This window comes from Acinonyx jubatus, chromosome C1, assembly GCF_027475565.1.
Source record: "Acinonyx jubatus isolate Ajub_Pintada_27869175 chromosome C1, VMU_Ajub_asm_v1.0, whole genome shotgun sequence".
Classification (NCBI taxonomy): domain Eukaryota; kingdom Metazoa; phylum Chordata; class Mammalia; order Carnivora; family Felidae; genus Acinonyx; species Acinonyx jubatus.
In genome coordinates, this window is record NC_069381.1 from 25,172,225 (window position 1) to 25,184,337 (window position 12,113).

The window sequence follows — 12,113 nt, forward strand, 5'->3', positions numbered from 1 at the left end:
ATCGTGCAGTAGCTGTTTGGGGATGGATGAGAGAGCTAACCGAGGAGATAGGGGATTGCCAGAAGGTTTGGAGAGTAATATGGAAACCTTGGATTTACACATGGTGACAGCTAACACAGTGCCGACCTCAGGGTAATCACTTATAAATGCTTGTTCTTTTTCTCTTTTCTTCCTCCTCCAGGTACTCCCCACATCTCTGTACTCCAGAATAAAATGGGGGTTGGTCCCAGAGGTACTGGATTCTGGGTAGGATCCGGGCAATCTAGGTCCTGGGTCCAAGTGTCTAAATACCTTACTACACTGCTTTTCAGTGCATACCAGCTCTAAAATTAAACATCTTTGGGCAGACATTCTCCATTTATTTTCTGACTCCAACATTCCCTATTATTTATAACCTACATCTCTGCATGTACATTCTGTGCCAATTCCTTGAAGGCACTGGAATTTGCATCTTCTGGATGAAACCAAATGTTTAGTTTAGACCCCTCTGGAAGAGTGACTGAATAGAGATGAGTCTTGCTTTGTGTAATCCTAACACTTAAGCAGCTATTAAGACTAATTTTTCATGCATTGCTCATTCAATAAGTCTCATTATTGTATTGCTCCATCTCATATAGGAAGAGCCAAATGAAGAAGAATTACAAAATTAAACAACACAACCTGCACTTTACATAAAGGCTCACTTCAGGGAACTTTAAAAAGTGAAGAATTTTCCAAATTACTTCTAGGCAGCTGAGAAGAATGGTGGTCATCTACATCCAAAAAACGAGGAAAATGCAGATTAACAAGAAGAACGAATAAAACTGTAGAAAGCCCAGGCCTGCAGCATAACCAAAAGACAGAGAATGCTATAAACTTTAAAGTATGTGTAAGTGGAAAAACAAACATGCCACCCAGGCAAAATGTGTCTCATGCTTCTGTTGCAAGCCTTTGTGGAAAGCAAGACTGTTCGGAAAAGAGAAGAGAGGAGCAGGGAATGGCCTGATATTGATCTAGAGAAAGTCTATTGTAAATGTGAACAAACTGAAAAAGGATCCTGGTATGTCAGTGCACTGACTACAGGAAATGGGCATAAAAGCCTACAAACTTCCCTAAATACCAAAAGAAATGGGGGGGGGGTGGTGAGTAAGGAAAACATCATATAGAGAAAGAAATTCCTGAGTATATCTTACCCTCAATAGTTACATAAAACCCGACAGATATAAGACCAAGCATGTAAGTCACAGCAATATATGTGAATGAGTATAACTAACTTATTAAAGGAAATGGTTTTCAAATGGGCTCACAAGGTAAGGCCCAACTCTCTGCTGTGTACAAGATTCCGAAAGGCTAAAATACAGGGATGGCTCAAAGTGTACCAGGCAAATGGAAAAAGGATGAAAGAAGGGCTTGTAAGCCCTATATCAGGCCCAGTGCCAGTCAAACTACAAATTATTAAAAGTGACAGAAGACATTTTAAAGGCTAAAATCACAGTTTGCAATAGATATAATAGTTCTGAATGAGCATGTACCAAATAACATAGCAACTACCTTTATGTAGCAGAAACTACAGGAAATGCAAGAAAAGATGGAAGACCACTAAAAATAGAAAACTTTGAGACACACCTCTTGGAACAAAACAGGTCAAGTGGACAAAAGTCAGTAAGGTACAGACAACATAATCAAGGCACACCTTATGACTATATACAGAGCTTTGTATCCTAATTCCCTTTCTTCTTAAATGCACATGAAACATTCATAACAGTTGATCAAATATTAGGCCATAAAGAGAGCATCGATAAATTCAATGAAGTAGAAATACTACACACAGTGCAGTAATATTAGAAATGAATAACAAAATAAAAATAAAAAGTCCCTTCTGCCTGGAAATTAAAAGAAAACAACTATTAAAATTTTTTTCAGTGAAAGAAGAAATTAATTTATAACCCAAATTATAGAATTTCTAAACAGCAATCAAACATTAATTATTATAACTTATGGGATGTGATTAGAGCAGTTATTGGAAGAAATTTTATAACCTTAAGCACTTACATCAATAACAGTAAAAAACGGAAAGAATGACAATAAATGAATTGGATTTGCTACTCAAAAGCTAGAAAATGAACAAACAAGTTAACCAAAGGAAACCACAAGGAGGGTAATGGTGAAGACAAAAGCAATAATTAATGATACAGAAAACTGAAAACAAGAGATGTAATGATTGGGTCTTTGAAAAAAAGTAACCAAGTGTGCAAAACCTCCAGCTAACCTAATCAAGAGGACAAGGGAGAAAGTCCACGTTGAGTCTGAGCCCGTGACTAGGGAGAGTGGATAACATACTTACGCACACAGAAAGGGGTCTTGCCCGACCAGTGATGATCCTGCTGGCAGATGCGCACAGACATGCCGATCAGGCGGAAGCCGGCATTGCACTGGTACACCACGCTGCCCCGGTAGCTGTAGTTCTCCCCGTTGATATGTCCATTGACGATGGGCTCAGGGGTCCCACAGTGTCCGGCTTTGGTGGGAGATGAGGAAAGAGTGTAAATTGAAGAGGAGCTTATATAAGATGAGTAGGGATTTGGTCAGGGTTGGGGAGACATGGATGGTGAGGAAGAGGACCAAGGACCCAGCCACCCATTATTTTCTCCACCTCCTTCTGAGAGTAGCTATCCAGGAATAGCTTTAGGAATCCTAGCATGACAGAAATGGCATCCCCAGATCCCAAGGTTGAATCCCAGAAGGCCATCCATCTCTGACCTGTAGTTTCTGTATCTGTCTGTGGGTTAGAAATGATCACTGTTCCCTGCCTTTGGGGTCGTCTCCCTCTTTTTTTCATCAGGTAGCATTGACTGAACATCTACTGAATGGAGGGCACCTGGTCTACATTAAGGCGGTCAAAGCCCAGCTGAGTTGAGTTGGAAATGACTATGCACAAACAGGTGATTTGGCTAAACCCACCTTTCCTTCTCCTTGAGTGGCAAGAGACACAGACAACTTAACCTAGGTGGGTTACTTTTATTGAGTGGGGTTTGGGTAGAGTATATTCCTAGAATTTCCACTGGTATTCTTTGAATCTGTATGGAAATAATTCATGACTGTATCCCTAACAAGAAGCCTGAGACAGTGGGAGGGCAGCACTGTTCAGTCTGGAACAGACATTCAAATCTACGCTGTCAGGTCTGTGTAGCTGAGACTCTCCTTTGGACTTGAGGTTTCCAAGAAAGAATTGAGAGGAGAGAAAACCTTAGAATCTAAGGTTTGGTAGAGAAAGCATTAGCCGTGGGGGAAACCATAACTTTGTCCTTTGTAAACCAGGTTGTTTTTGTGGTTTTGTCATTTGCTTACTATATAACTTTGTCTAATCAGACTTGAAATTCTTCCCATTCTTTTGGGTGCCCCAAGAGAAGTAAGTTCAGGGTTTTAGTCATGGTGCATGCCCAACAGCTGGTGTTTGGATTACACATTTTATTCCATAGGTAGAATGATGCTGTTCAAAGACTACAATCAGCTTTAGAAAGCTCTAACCTGCCTTGAGGAGAGAAAAATGAGGTGGATAGATCTGGGGAGGTCACTCACCAAGGCAGCGAACTTCAGAGCCACTCCAGAGCCCATTTGCCATGCACTCCCGCACCCTGGAGCCCACCAGCGTGTATCCAGAATTGCAGGAGAAGATGGCCGTCGCCCCATAGACAGACAGTGTTCCAATGCGGTGCCCACTGGGCGGGATGGGAAGCTCTCCACAGGAGATGACTAAAAAAGAAATCACAAAGTACTCTGAAAAGCCAGCATGAACGGGAGGGACACGGGCTGCTTCTGAGTAGTAAGAATAATGACAACGATGAGACCTGTTTAACTTTATTGGGACTCATGAGCCGAATGTGAGACATGGCAGTGACTTGCGTGATGTTACAGTTGGAACAGTGATTCTCAACTGGAAGTGTGGCCAGAAACACCTGAGGAGATTTTAAAATGCCCAGGCTGTACTCTGGACCTACGTCTCACAATCTATAGAGATAAGGTCCAGGCGTGTGCATTTTTAAGAAAAACTCTTCAGGCAGTTCAGATATGTACCCTGGTTAGGAACCACTACACTAGAGGCAGAGATTCTGTGGTGTCCTTGGTGTCCAGGGCAGACACTACCAATCAATCCCTTGTCCTTTCTGCTGAGTGCAGCAGAAGCCTCCTATTCCTTCTCAATAGGGCACCGGAGATGGCCACTGGCTGGCATGTGAGATGAGGCCCCATGGCCAAGACTACACTGAATGTGAGATCCTTCATGGTGATAAAGCTGTTAAGACCCTTGTGACTTCTGCTCTGTCACACACATGGTTATAGTCCATGGTGGGGTCTAAACTTGGATACATAAAGACAACAGTGACTTGAATCATCAGTGTACGGAGGATATCACTCTTTCTCCCACCCAATCGCAAACTTTCTACTGCTCAATGACAAGCTATTTACTTTTACCCTGTTACAAACACCTACCTCCTCTATCACATCTGTATTGATTACGTAAATATTATGAGTCTATCCCTATTGTAGTGGGTGTTGTGGTGGGCCACTTAGACCCCCACTTAGGACCAAAGGACTTCTTTCCCCAGCTGCTGGTAAATGACCCTTAGCTGCTAGCCCTCTCCAGACAGCTTGGCTGCAGAGTCCTGCCATCTAGATCATGCCCTCTTCCTGGGGCATCCTGTACCCCAAGTCTGGTCACTGTGTAGGCATAAAGGCCTCTTGCTCCAACTTGTGGCAGTTCTGAAGGACCATCCCAGCTTCAGAGCTCCCTGTGGGGTCAGCTGAGGGCTTCACTGATAGTGCATCAGAGCTCAACTTCACCATCTTCCCAGGGCTTCTTCCTCCCCTTCCCTTACACAAGATGGCAGTAATCCTAAGAGTACTCCATAATAAACCTCTGTCTCAGAGTTGCTTCCCCAGGGACCCTGACCTTGGAAACTGTCTTGAAGACACCAACAAACACAACTAACAATGCAGAAGGAAAGGCAGACACACTTAGGTGCCTGCCCCTTGTGCTATCCCATTCCTCCTATACACATTCCTGTTACGGGTCTTTCACACCCCATAAGCATTGCTTCCTTACTTTGTCTGCCACTCCAGCAGACCTTAAGCTTCTTTTCGGTAGGTGTCACAACCTTTTATCTTCATACTTCTATAATACCTGGCGTGAATGTTGAATATGTGAATCAGTGGATGCTCTCCTGGACAAAGGCAGCTTTTTAATAAGATGCTGAGAAGTACTTCTTTAAAGGAGTAGGCAGCTCCCCAGCTCCTGACTCTAGATGAGAGTTCAAAAAGAGGTACACTGCAATCCCTTGTGATACCTCCTTTCTCCCCTTCCCCATGTATGGTATAGTTCAAGTAGGAGGCACTGGGCCAACTTGCCCACCATCCTGTCCTGGGCTTACTTTGGCAGGTGGGCATAGAGTTCCCAAGGCTCCATTTGCCATTGGCCTGACAGCGGATGACCCTTTGGCCAGTGTAGTAGTAGCCAGGGTCACAGATGAGCATCAGCTGGGCCTGGAACTGGTACTGTGTCTCAAAGATGAGCCTCCATCGGCCATGTTCCACGCTGATGCTGCTGACATCGGGACAGGTCACAGCTGGGGAGACAAGGGGCGGGGAGGAAGATTGATTGATTGATTAATTAATTAATTAATTATGGACGACACTGGCAAGACTCCAGAGTCTTTTTTTATTATGTTTTTTTTTTAAATGTTTATTTATTTATTTTGAGAGAGAGAGATGGAGAGTGAGCAAGAGAGGGGAAGAGAGAGACGGAGAAAGAGAATCCCAACCAGGCTCTGCACTGTCAGCGCAGATCCTACTGCAGGACTCGAACTCACGAACTGTGAGATCATGACCTGAGCTGAAATTGAGAGTTGGATGCTTAACTGACTGAGCCACCTAGGCGCTCCTCTCATTATGGGGTTTTTAGCTCACTCCTTGCAGGAATCTCTTCAGCTGCATACCCAGCCCCTCCTTATGCCCACCTCCACTGCCCAAGGACTCACGGACACACTGTGGGGGGACATTGTGGTTGCTCCAAAGGCCTGTCTCCAGACACTCTGTTGTGGCCTCAGCACCTGCCTGGAGGTGGTAGCCTTCGCTGCAGCTGTACACAGCCTTGGTCCCCACTGTGTACTCTTTGCCAAACACCATTCCATTCTTAGGGGCCTCAGGAAGCCCGCAGGAAAGAGCTAGCAAAGAGAAAAAAAATAACATGAGCATGTCTGGTTCAAGATGGTATTCTGAGAACATATTTTAATCTTTCCTCTCCCCCAAGGCCCTAATAAAATTACAGTAAAGACTGGTAAAGCAGAAGAGCCTATAACAAAAAGCAAAATGGGAGGGTCAGCAGCAGAGGAGACTTAAAAAAAAACTTCGGAAGATGGATTGTAGATAGAAGTGTGCTGAGAATGAAGTGGAGCTGAGAAGCTGCAGGTGAGACCAGTTCTCCTCCATCCTTTCCCACAAAACCAGTGAAGAGGCATTCAGGCATCTGTTCCCCACATAAAGGAGAGAGGGTTGTCTTTCCTCCTAGAGGAAAAAAATAGGAACTCCCTTGAAAGAATCAGGGCTGCTAAGGTGTGAGTTGGTATCCCAGAGTAAAGTTCTTTTAATTCGAGGATATAAGGGCTCTTAGCCTAAAATCTGCCCCTCTGCCTGCTCATCTCTACTACATACTCAATTTAACTTCTTATTCATGTGAGAGACCTAGTGGGTAACGATATCTGTATATAATTGCAACAAAGGTAGCCCACATCTGCTACCTGGAAAAATTAATCTAGACTTTCCTTTAAAATATGAATAATCAAGGATCACTATATATGTGAAGAAAACCAGTAGTATGAAAGACATAAAGATAAGATTAAAAATAGAAAAAAAGTGGGAATGCAAGCTGGTGCAGCCACTCTGGAAAACAGTAAGGAGGTTCCTCAAAAAACTAAAAACAGAACTACCCTACAACCTAGCAGTTGCACTACCAGGCATTTATCCAAAGGATACAGGTGTGCTGTTTCGAAGGGGCACATGCACCCCCATGTTTATAGAAGCACTATCAACAATAGCCAAAGTATGGAAAGAACCCAAATGTCCATCGATGGATGAATGGATAAAGAAGATGTGGTATCTATATACAATGGAGTATTACTTGGCAATCAAAAAGAATGAAATCTTGCCATTTGCAACTATGTGGACAGAACTGGAGGGTATTATGCTAAGTGAAATTAGTCTAAGAAAGACAAAAATCATATGACTTCACTCATATGAGTACTTTAAGAGACAAAACAGATGAACATAAGGGAAGGGAAACAAAAATCATATAAAAACAGGGAGGGGGACCAAACAGAAGAGACTCATAAATATGGAGAACAAACTGAGGGTTACTGGAGGGGTTGTGGGAGGGGGGATGGGCTAAATGGGTAAGGGGCACTAAGGAATCTACTCCTGAAATCATTGTTGCACTATATGCTAACTAATTTGGATGTAAATAAAAAAAAAATAAAACAAGTTAAAAAAAATAGAAAAAAAAAGGAAATAGACTTCTCCTTTAGGAAACAGACACAGTTCAGGAAATAGACGATACATAATCTTTAAACTTTTGATTAGCAGTGTCTTGAGAAGTCAAGGTGGCATATTGTATTCATATAATGAGAACAGAGTGCTTTGAAAAAGGAACAACAACAACCAAAAAAAAAAAAAAAAACAAGGGAAAGCTCTCTTAAATTAAAAATGTGATTGTCGGGGTGCCTCGGTGGCTCAGATGGTTGAGTGTCTGACTCTTGATTTCAGCTCAAGTCATGATCTCAGAATCATGGGATTGGGCCCCACGCTGAGTGGAGCCTGCTTGAGATTCTCTCTCTCTCTCTCTCTCTCTCTCTCTCTCTCTCTCTCTCTCCCTCTGCCCCTCTCCCATTCACTTTCTCTCTCTCTCTCTCTAAAATAAAAAAATAAAAAATAATTAAAAAATATGATAAAATAAGTATTAAATAGAAAGGCTGGAGATTAAAAGTAAAGGAAATTTCCCAGAATATAGACCAAACAGACAGAACCTGAAAATGAGAAAAGGGGACTGAAAACACAGGAGGTCAATGTGCAGGAGGCCCAACATCCAACATCCAGAAAGAGAGATCAGAGAAAGTAGAGGGGTGGAACTGTCACAGATGAAAATTTCCCACAGCTGGATAGATGCAAGTCTTCAGATTGAAAGGGAGACAAAAGGATGCAAAGAGACCCATTCTTAGATACATCATCATGGAATTTCAGAAGACAAAAGACAAGTTCCTCCAAGTTCCCAGAGAGAGAAAAAAACAGGACATCCCTGAGAAGGAATGAGAATCAGAATCATCATACTTCCTATCAGCAGCAATGTATGTCCAAATGGAATGCTTTTCTGAAGGAAGTGATTTGGAACCGAGAATTTTGCCTGGTCAACCTACCATGCATATGTGAGGGCAAAAATAAAGATATTTTCAGACATTTAAAGACTCAGAGAATTTCCTTCTCAAGAACCCTTTACGAGGAATTTACTTAAGGCTACACTCTATCAGAAAGAGGGTGCAAACCAAGAAGGGGTAAGATATGGGATATAAAAATGATAGTGCTAACACAAGAGGACAAAGAAATGAATTTCAAGGAGATGGCTCAGGAGACAAAGGTGTGCAGCAACATGGCTGTGGTCATTGTTTTATAAGGAGTAGGGTCAACACTATGTTTGTTGGAGGAACACACAGTACTGAGGTAGGAGTAGCTTGTGTGGTCTTTGAAAGAAATCAATACTTACAAACTATGTTTGCCCTTTGATAGTTCAGGAGTTAGTACAGATGGAGGGGAGTTAATCAGAGTACCCACTGTTGTTCCTCATCCATCCCCACCTCTGTAACTAGTCTAGAGCTCAGACCTCCCTCATTCAGACCCAGAAAAAGTCAAGTAGAGGAAGGTCCCATCCACATTGGCCAACAGTGATACTCGGTGCTACTAGAAGCAATAAGAGGTACAGGGCCAGGGCTTCATTATGATATGGGGAAGGATGGATTGTCCAGAGAGAGGGGGATTGGGATATCAAGATGGAAGGCTTCAAAGACTGGAAAACAGAAGGAATGAGTAAATTAGGAGGAACTGAGGAGAACATGAGGAATGAAGAAATAAGGAGCACTTGAATATGAAGCTCTTTTTTTGTTTATTTACTTTGAGAGAGAGAGAGAGAGAGAGAGAGAGAGACCGTGCGCGTGCATGCACGCATGGGGGAGGGGCAGAGAGAGCATGCTGAGCAGGCCCCGCACTGTCAACACAGAGCCCAACGTGGGGCTCGAACTCACAAACCATGACATCATGACCTGAGCCAAAATTAAGAGTCGGACACTTAACCAGCTGAGCCACCCAGGTGCCCTGATGCTCTTTTAATGCCTAAACAGCAAGACTTTAAACTCCTTTGGTGGTACTAGGTTAGTCAAATTGTGATCAACTGCTCTGCTTCTTTGAACTTTTTGTGAAGAAATACTTGGATCCCCACTGATATTCTGCATGAGGAGTCAGGCAGTCTGGAGACAGCAGGTGAAGGAGGTAGATGGCGGCTGCTTCTCACGGCTTGTGGTCTGGCTCTTCCCTTGAGGATAACTAAGACGACAGAGGATAACTTCCTAGTCTGAGACCTGATCTCCATGCCAAAACACGGTCCACAAACTCTGAGGTAGGAGGAACACTTCCTATGGGTAGGAGAGGTGGGGACAGAATTGCCAAGCATTGGAAGCTGGTGGTGGAATGCGATCTCTCAGGGAGAGACTACGTAGGGAAAGAATGGCCTGGGGAAGGAGAGAGAAGGCTAATTAGAAGGCATAGGATTTCCAATGAGATATATTTGTTGGTGGAAAGTCATGGTTTGGAAGAATGCCAGGCCTTTCCTGGTCCTGGGTTATGTGGAGAATGGGGGATTAACACCTGTGCTTAAAAGGCCCCCAGAATCTGTGTTCTCAGAAGAGAGCTAGTCTCTGTGAGGGGAGAGCGAAGACGGCCCTCTGGGTAGTGGCCAAAGGTATATGCTGGTTGGCCATGAAACCAGGATTCCAGAGAGCTCAGGGGGAATGGCTGAGTGGAAAGCCTGGGGATGGGGCCAGGTACAAAGTAGTATGGGGATGAGTACACAGAAGCCTAGAGAGGTTTAGTTTGGGGAAGTGGCAAAAGAAAACAGATATGAGAGGCATGGTAGGTTCCAACCGCAGCTTCAGAAGAAAGGCTGGAGACATGGGGACCAAAGCCAAATGACATTTGCCATTTGTGGACAGTCCATTCTCTGGGAACACACTGTTTGAGAAAGCTCAGGCACAGGCAAGAGGGTCAGAGATGACAGATCCCTAAAAAGTACGCCACCACACTAGGAACCACAGCACGGGAAAAAATCAAACATCAGTGTGATTTCCTGTTTTTGTCAGTATGATGGGCAAAGTTTTTCTTTTCTTTTTTTTTTTTAAGGCATAATATTGAGACTATGGCAGAAAAGACAACTTTCCCATGCTGGTGGAAGCGAAGACAAACGTTCTGGAGAGCAGTAAATGTCAAAAGCTGCAGATTCTGCACAGGTTATGGTTCAACAATCTCATTTCTGGGAATTTATTTTAAGAAATAAATATGGATGCTCACAATGATGGGATTCTAAGGATTTTAACAGCAGCACTGTTCACAGTAGCAAACAATACAGGAATTCAAATGACCAACAAGAGGATGATACTTAATAAATGACGGTTTTTCCGTGATGCTACACGACCATGGGAAATAATGATGAGGAAGTGTATTTAATTATGTGACAGATGCTAAGAAAATATCAAGAGCTTTGTGCACTGAGGATGCCATTTTTGTAAACAACATATAAAAGATCAAAGGAAATGTGCTGAAATGTTACACAGTGATCTCAGCTGATGGGATTATAGGTCATTTTTTTTTTTGCTGCCAAGTTTTTATTTAAATTCCAGTGGGTTCACATATGTAATATAATATTAGTTACAGGTGTAGGATTTAGTAATTCATCGCTTACATGCAACACCCAGTGCTCATCACATGTGCCCTCCATCATCCCCATCACCCATTTAACCCGTCCCCCCACCCACCTCCCCTTCAGCAACGCTTTGCATTATCCATAGTTTTTTTTTCCCCCGATCTCTAGTCTGAATTATATTGCTTTAAGGGAAAACAAATCCCATCAATTATGAAAGGCAATGCAGGCCTTTCATATATGCCAGACTACCTGATACATATCATGGGCTTGACTGCTGACAATGAACATGGTGATGGTCGCTGTTCCACCCTGGTTCCCTCTGTCCCTCACCTCCTCCGACCTATTGCTTCAGGCAGCCCAAGTTGCTCTGCATAGCTTGTGATTGATCTCTCTCCAGGTTCCTGGTTTTGCAAATGCTCTTGCTGTTGCCTAGAATATTTTCCTTGCTAATGCCTGGCCCCAACCCCCACCGGCTCTATAAGCCCAAGCCCAAACATCCTCTCTTCTCGGAGTCCTCCCTAGCTGTCCAGAGGGAGGTAGGTCCCATCTGACCTCTGGGCTCCCACAATGCTGTTTGTACTACTGATACAGCACTTCCTTCCCCTGACATTTTGCATTTATGTGGCTACGTATCTTCTCCCTTATTGTTCTGAACACGCTGAGACTGTTTTATGCATATGTATATCCCCAGGGCTCGAGATATTATGGACCCTCAATATATGTTCGCTGAAAGAATGAATTATCAATGAGGAAACCCATATTTGGAAGTGATGGGTCTTGGGACAAACCCACGTGATGTGAGAAGGATCGGAGCCACTGGGCACCCCCTTTCCAAGGTACTCCTCACCTTGACAGAGAGGAATGGCTTCACTCCACAGGTAGTAGCCCTGGGGGTGCCGGGTACAAATGGCCATGCTGTGTCCCACCAAGCGGTAGCCGGCGTTGCAGCCAAAGTGGATGGAGCCTCCGGGCTGGGTGCTGGTCTGGCCCAGAAGGAAGCCATGGAGTGGAGCCCTGGGCAGGCTGCAGTAGGGAGCTGAACAACAAGAAGAGGCTCAGGGGACCACGTGCAAGCAGAAGATAGATGTGCTCTTTCCTGCACGTGCCACCCCTTTTGTTCCCCTTT

General features: G+C 43.8%; 1 protein-coding gene and 1 long non-coding RNA gene across 6 annotated transcripts in view; one reads left to right on the forward strand and one right to left on the reverse strand.

Annotated features, from left to right (window-relative positions):
- Window positions 1-12,113, reverse strand: part of CSMD2 (CUB and Sushi multiple domains 2) — a 595,308-nt gene that overhangs the window by 56,060 nt on the left and 527,135 nt on the right. For 4 of the 5 annotated variants that reach the window (XR_008293800.1, XR_008293801.1, XM_027059738.2 and 1 more), the window contains exons 49-53: window positions 11,835-12,023; window positions 6,012-6,197; window positions 5,406-5,600; window positions 3,559-3,732; window positions 2,324-2,497 (exon numbers count right to left, since the gene is read on the reverse strand). Coding sequence is in view for 2 of the 5 variants with exons in the window: in XM_027059738.2 (XP_026915539.2) it covers window positions 2,324-2,497; window positions 3,559-3,732; window positions 5,406-5,600; window positions 6,012-6,197; window positions 11,835-12,023 (918 nt within the window). In the remaining 3 variants the exon portion in view is untranslated. The remainder of the gene's footprint in view (window positions 1-2,323; window positions 2,498-3,558; window positions 3,733-5,405; window positions 5,601-6,011; window positions 6,198-11,834; window positions 12,024-12,113) is intronic. The other variant, XR_008293802.1, reaches the window with a different exon arrangement.
- On the forward strand, window positions 1,890-9,950 carry LOC128313299 (uncharacterized). The gene is made up of 3 exons (XR_008293804.1): window positions 1,890-2,986; window positions 6,284-6,441; window positions 9,494-9,950. It is a non-coding gene; the product is annotated as an uncharacterized LOC128313299 (long non-coding RNA).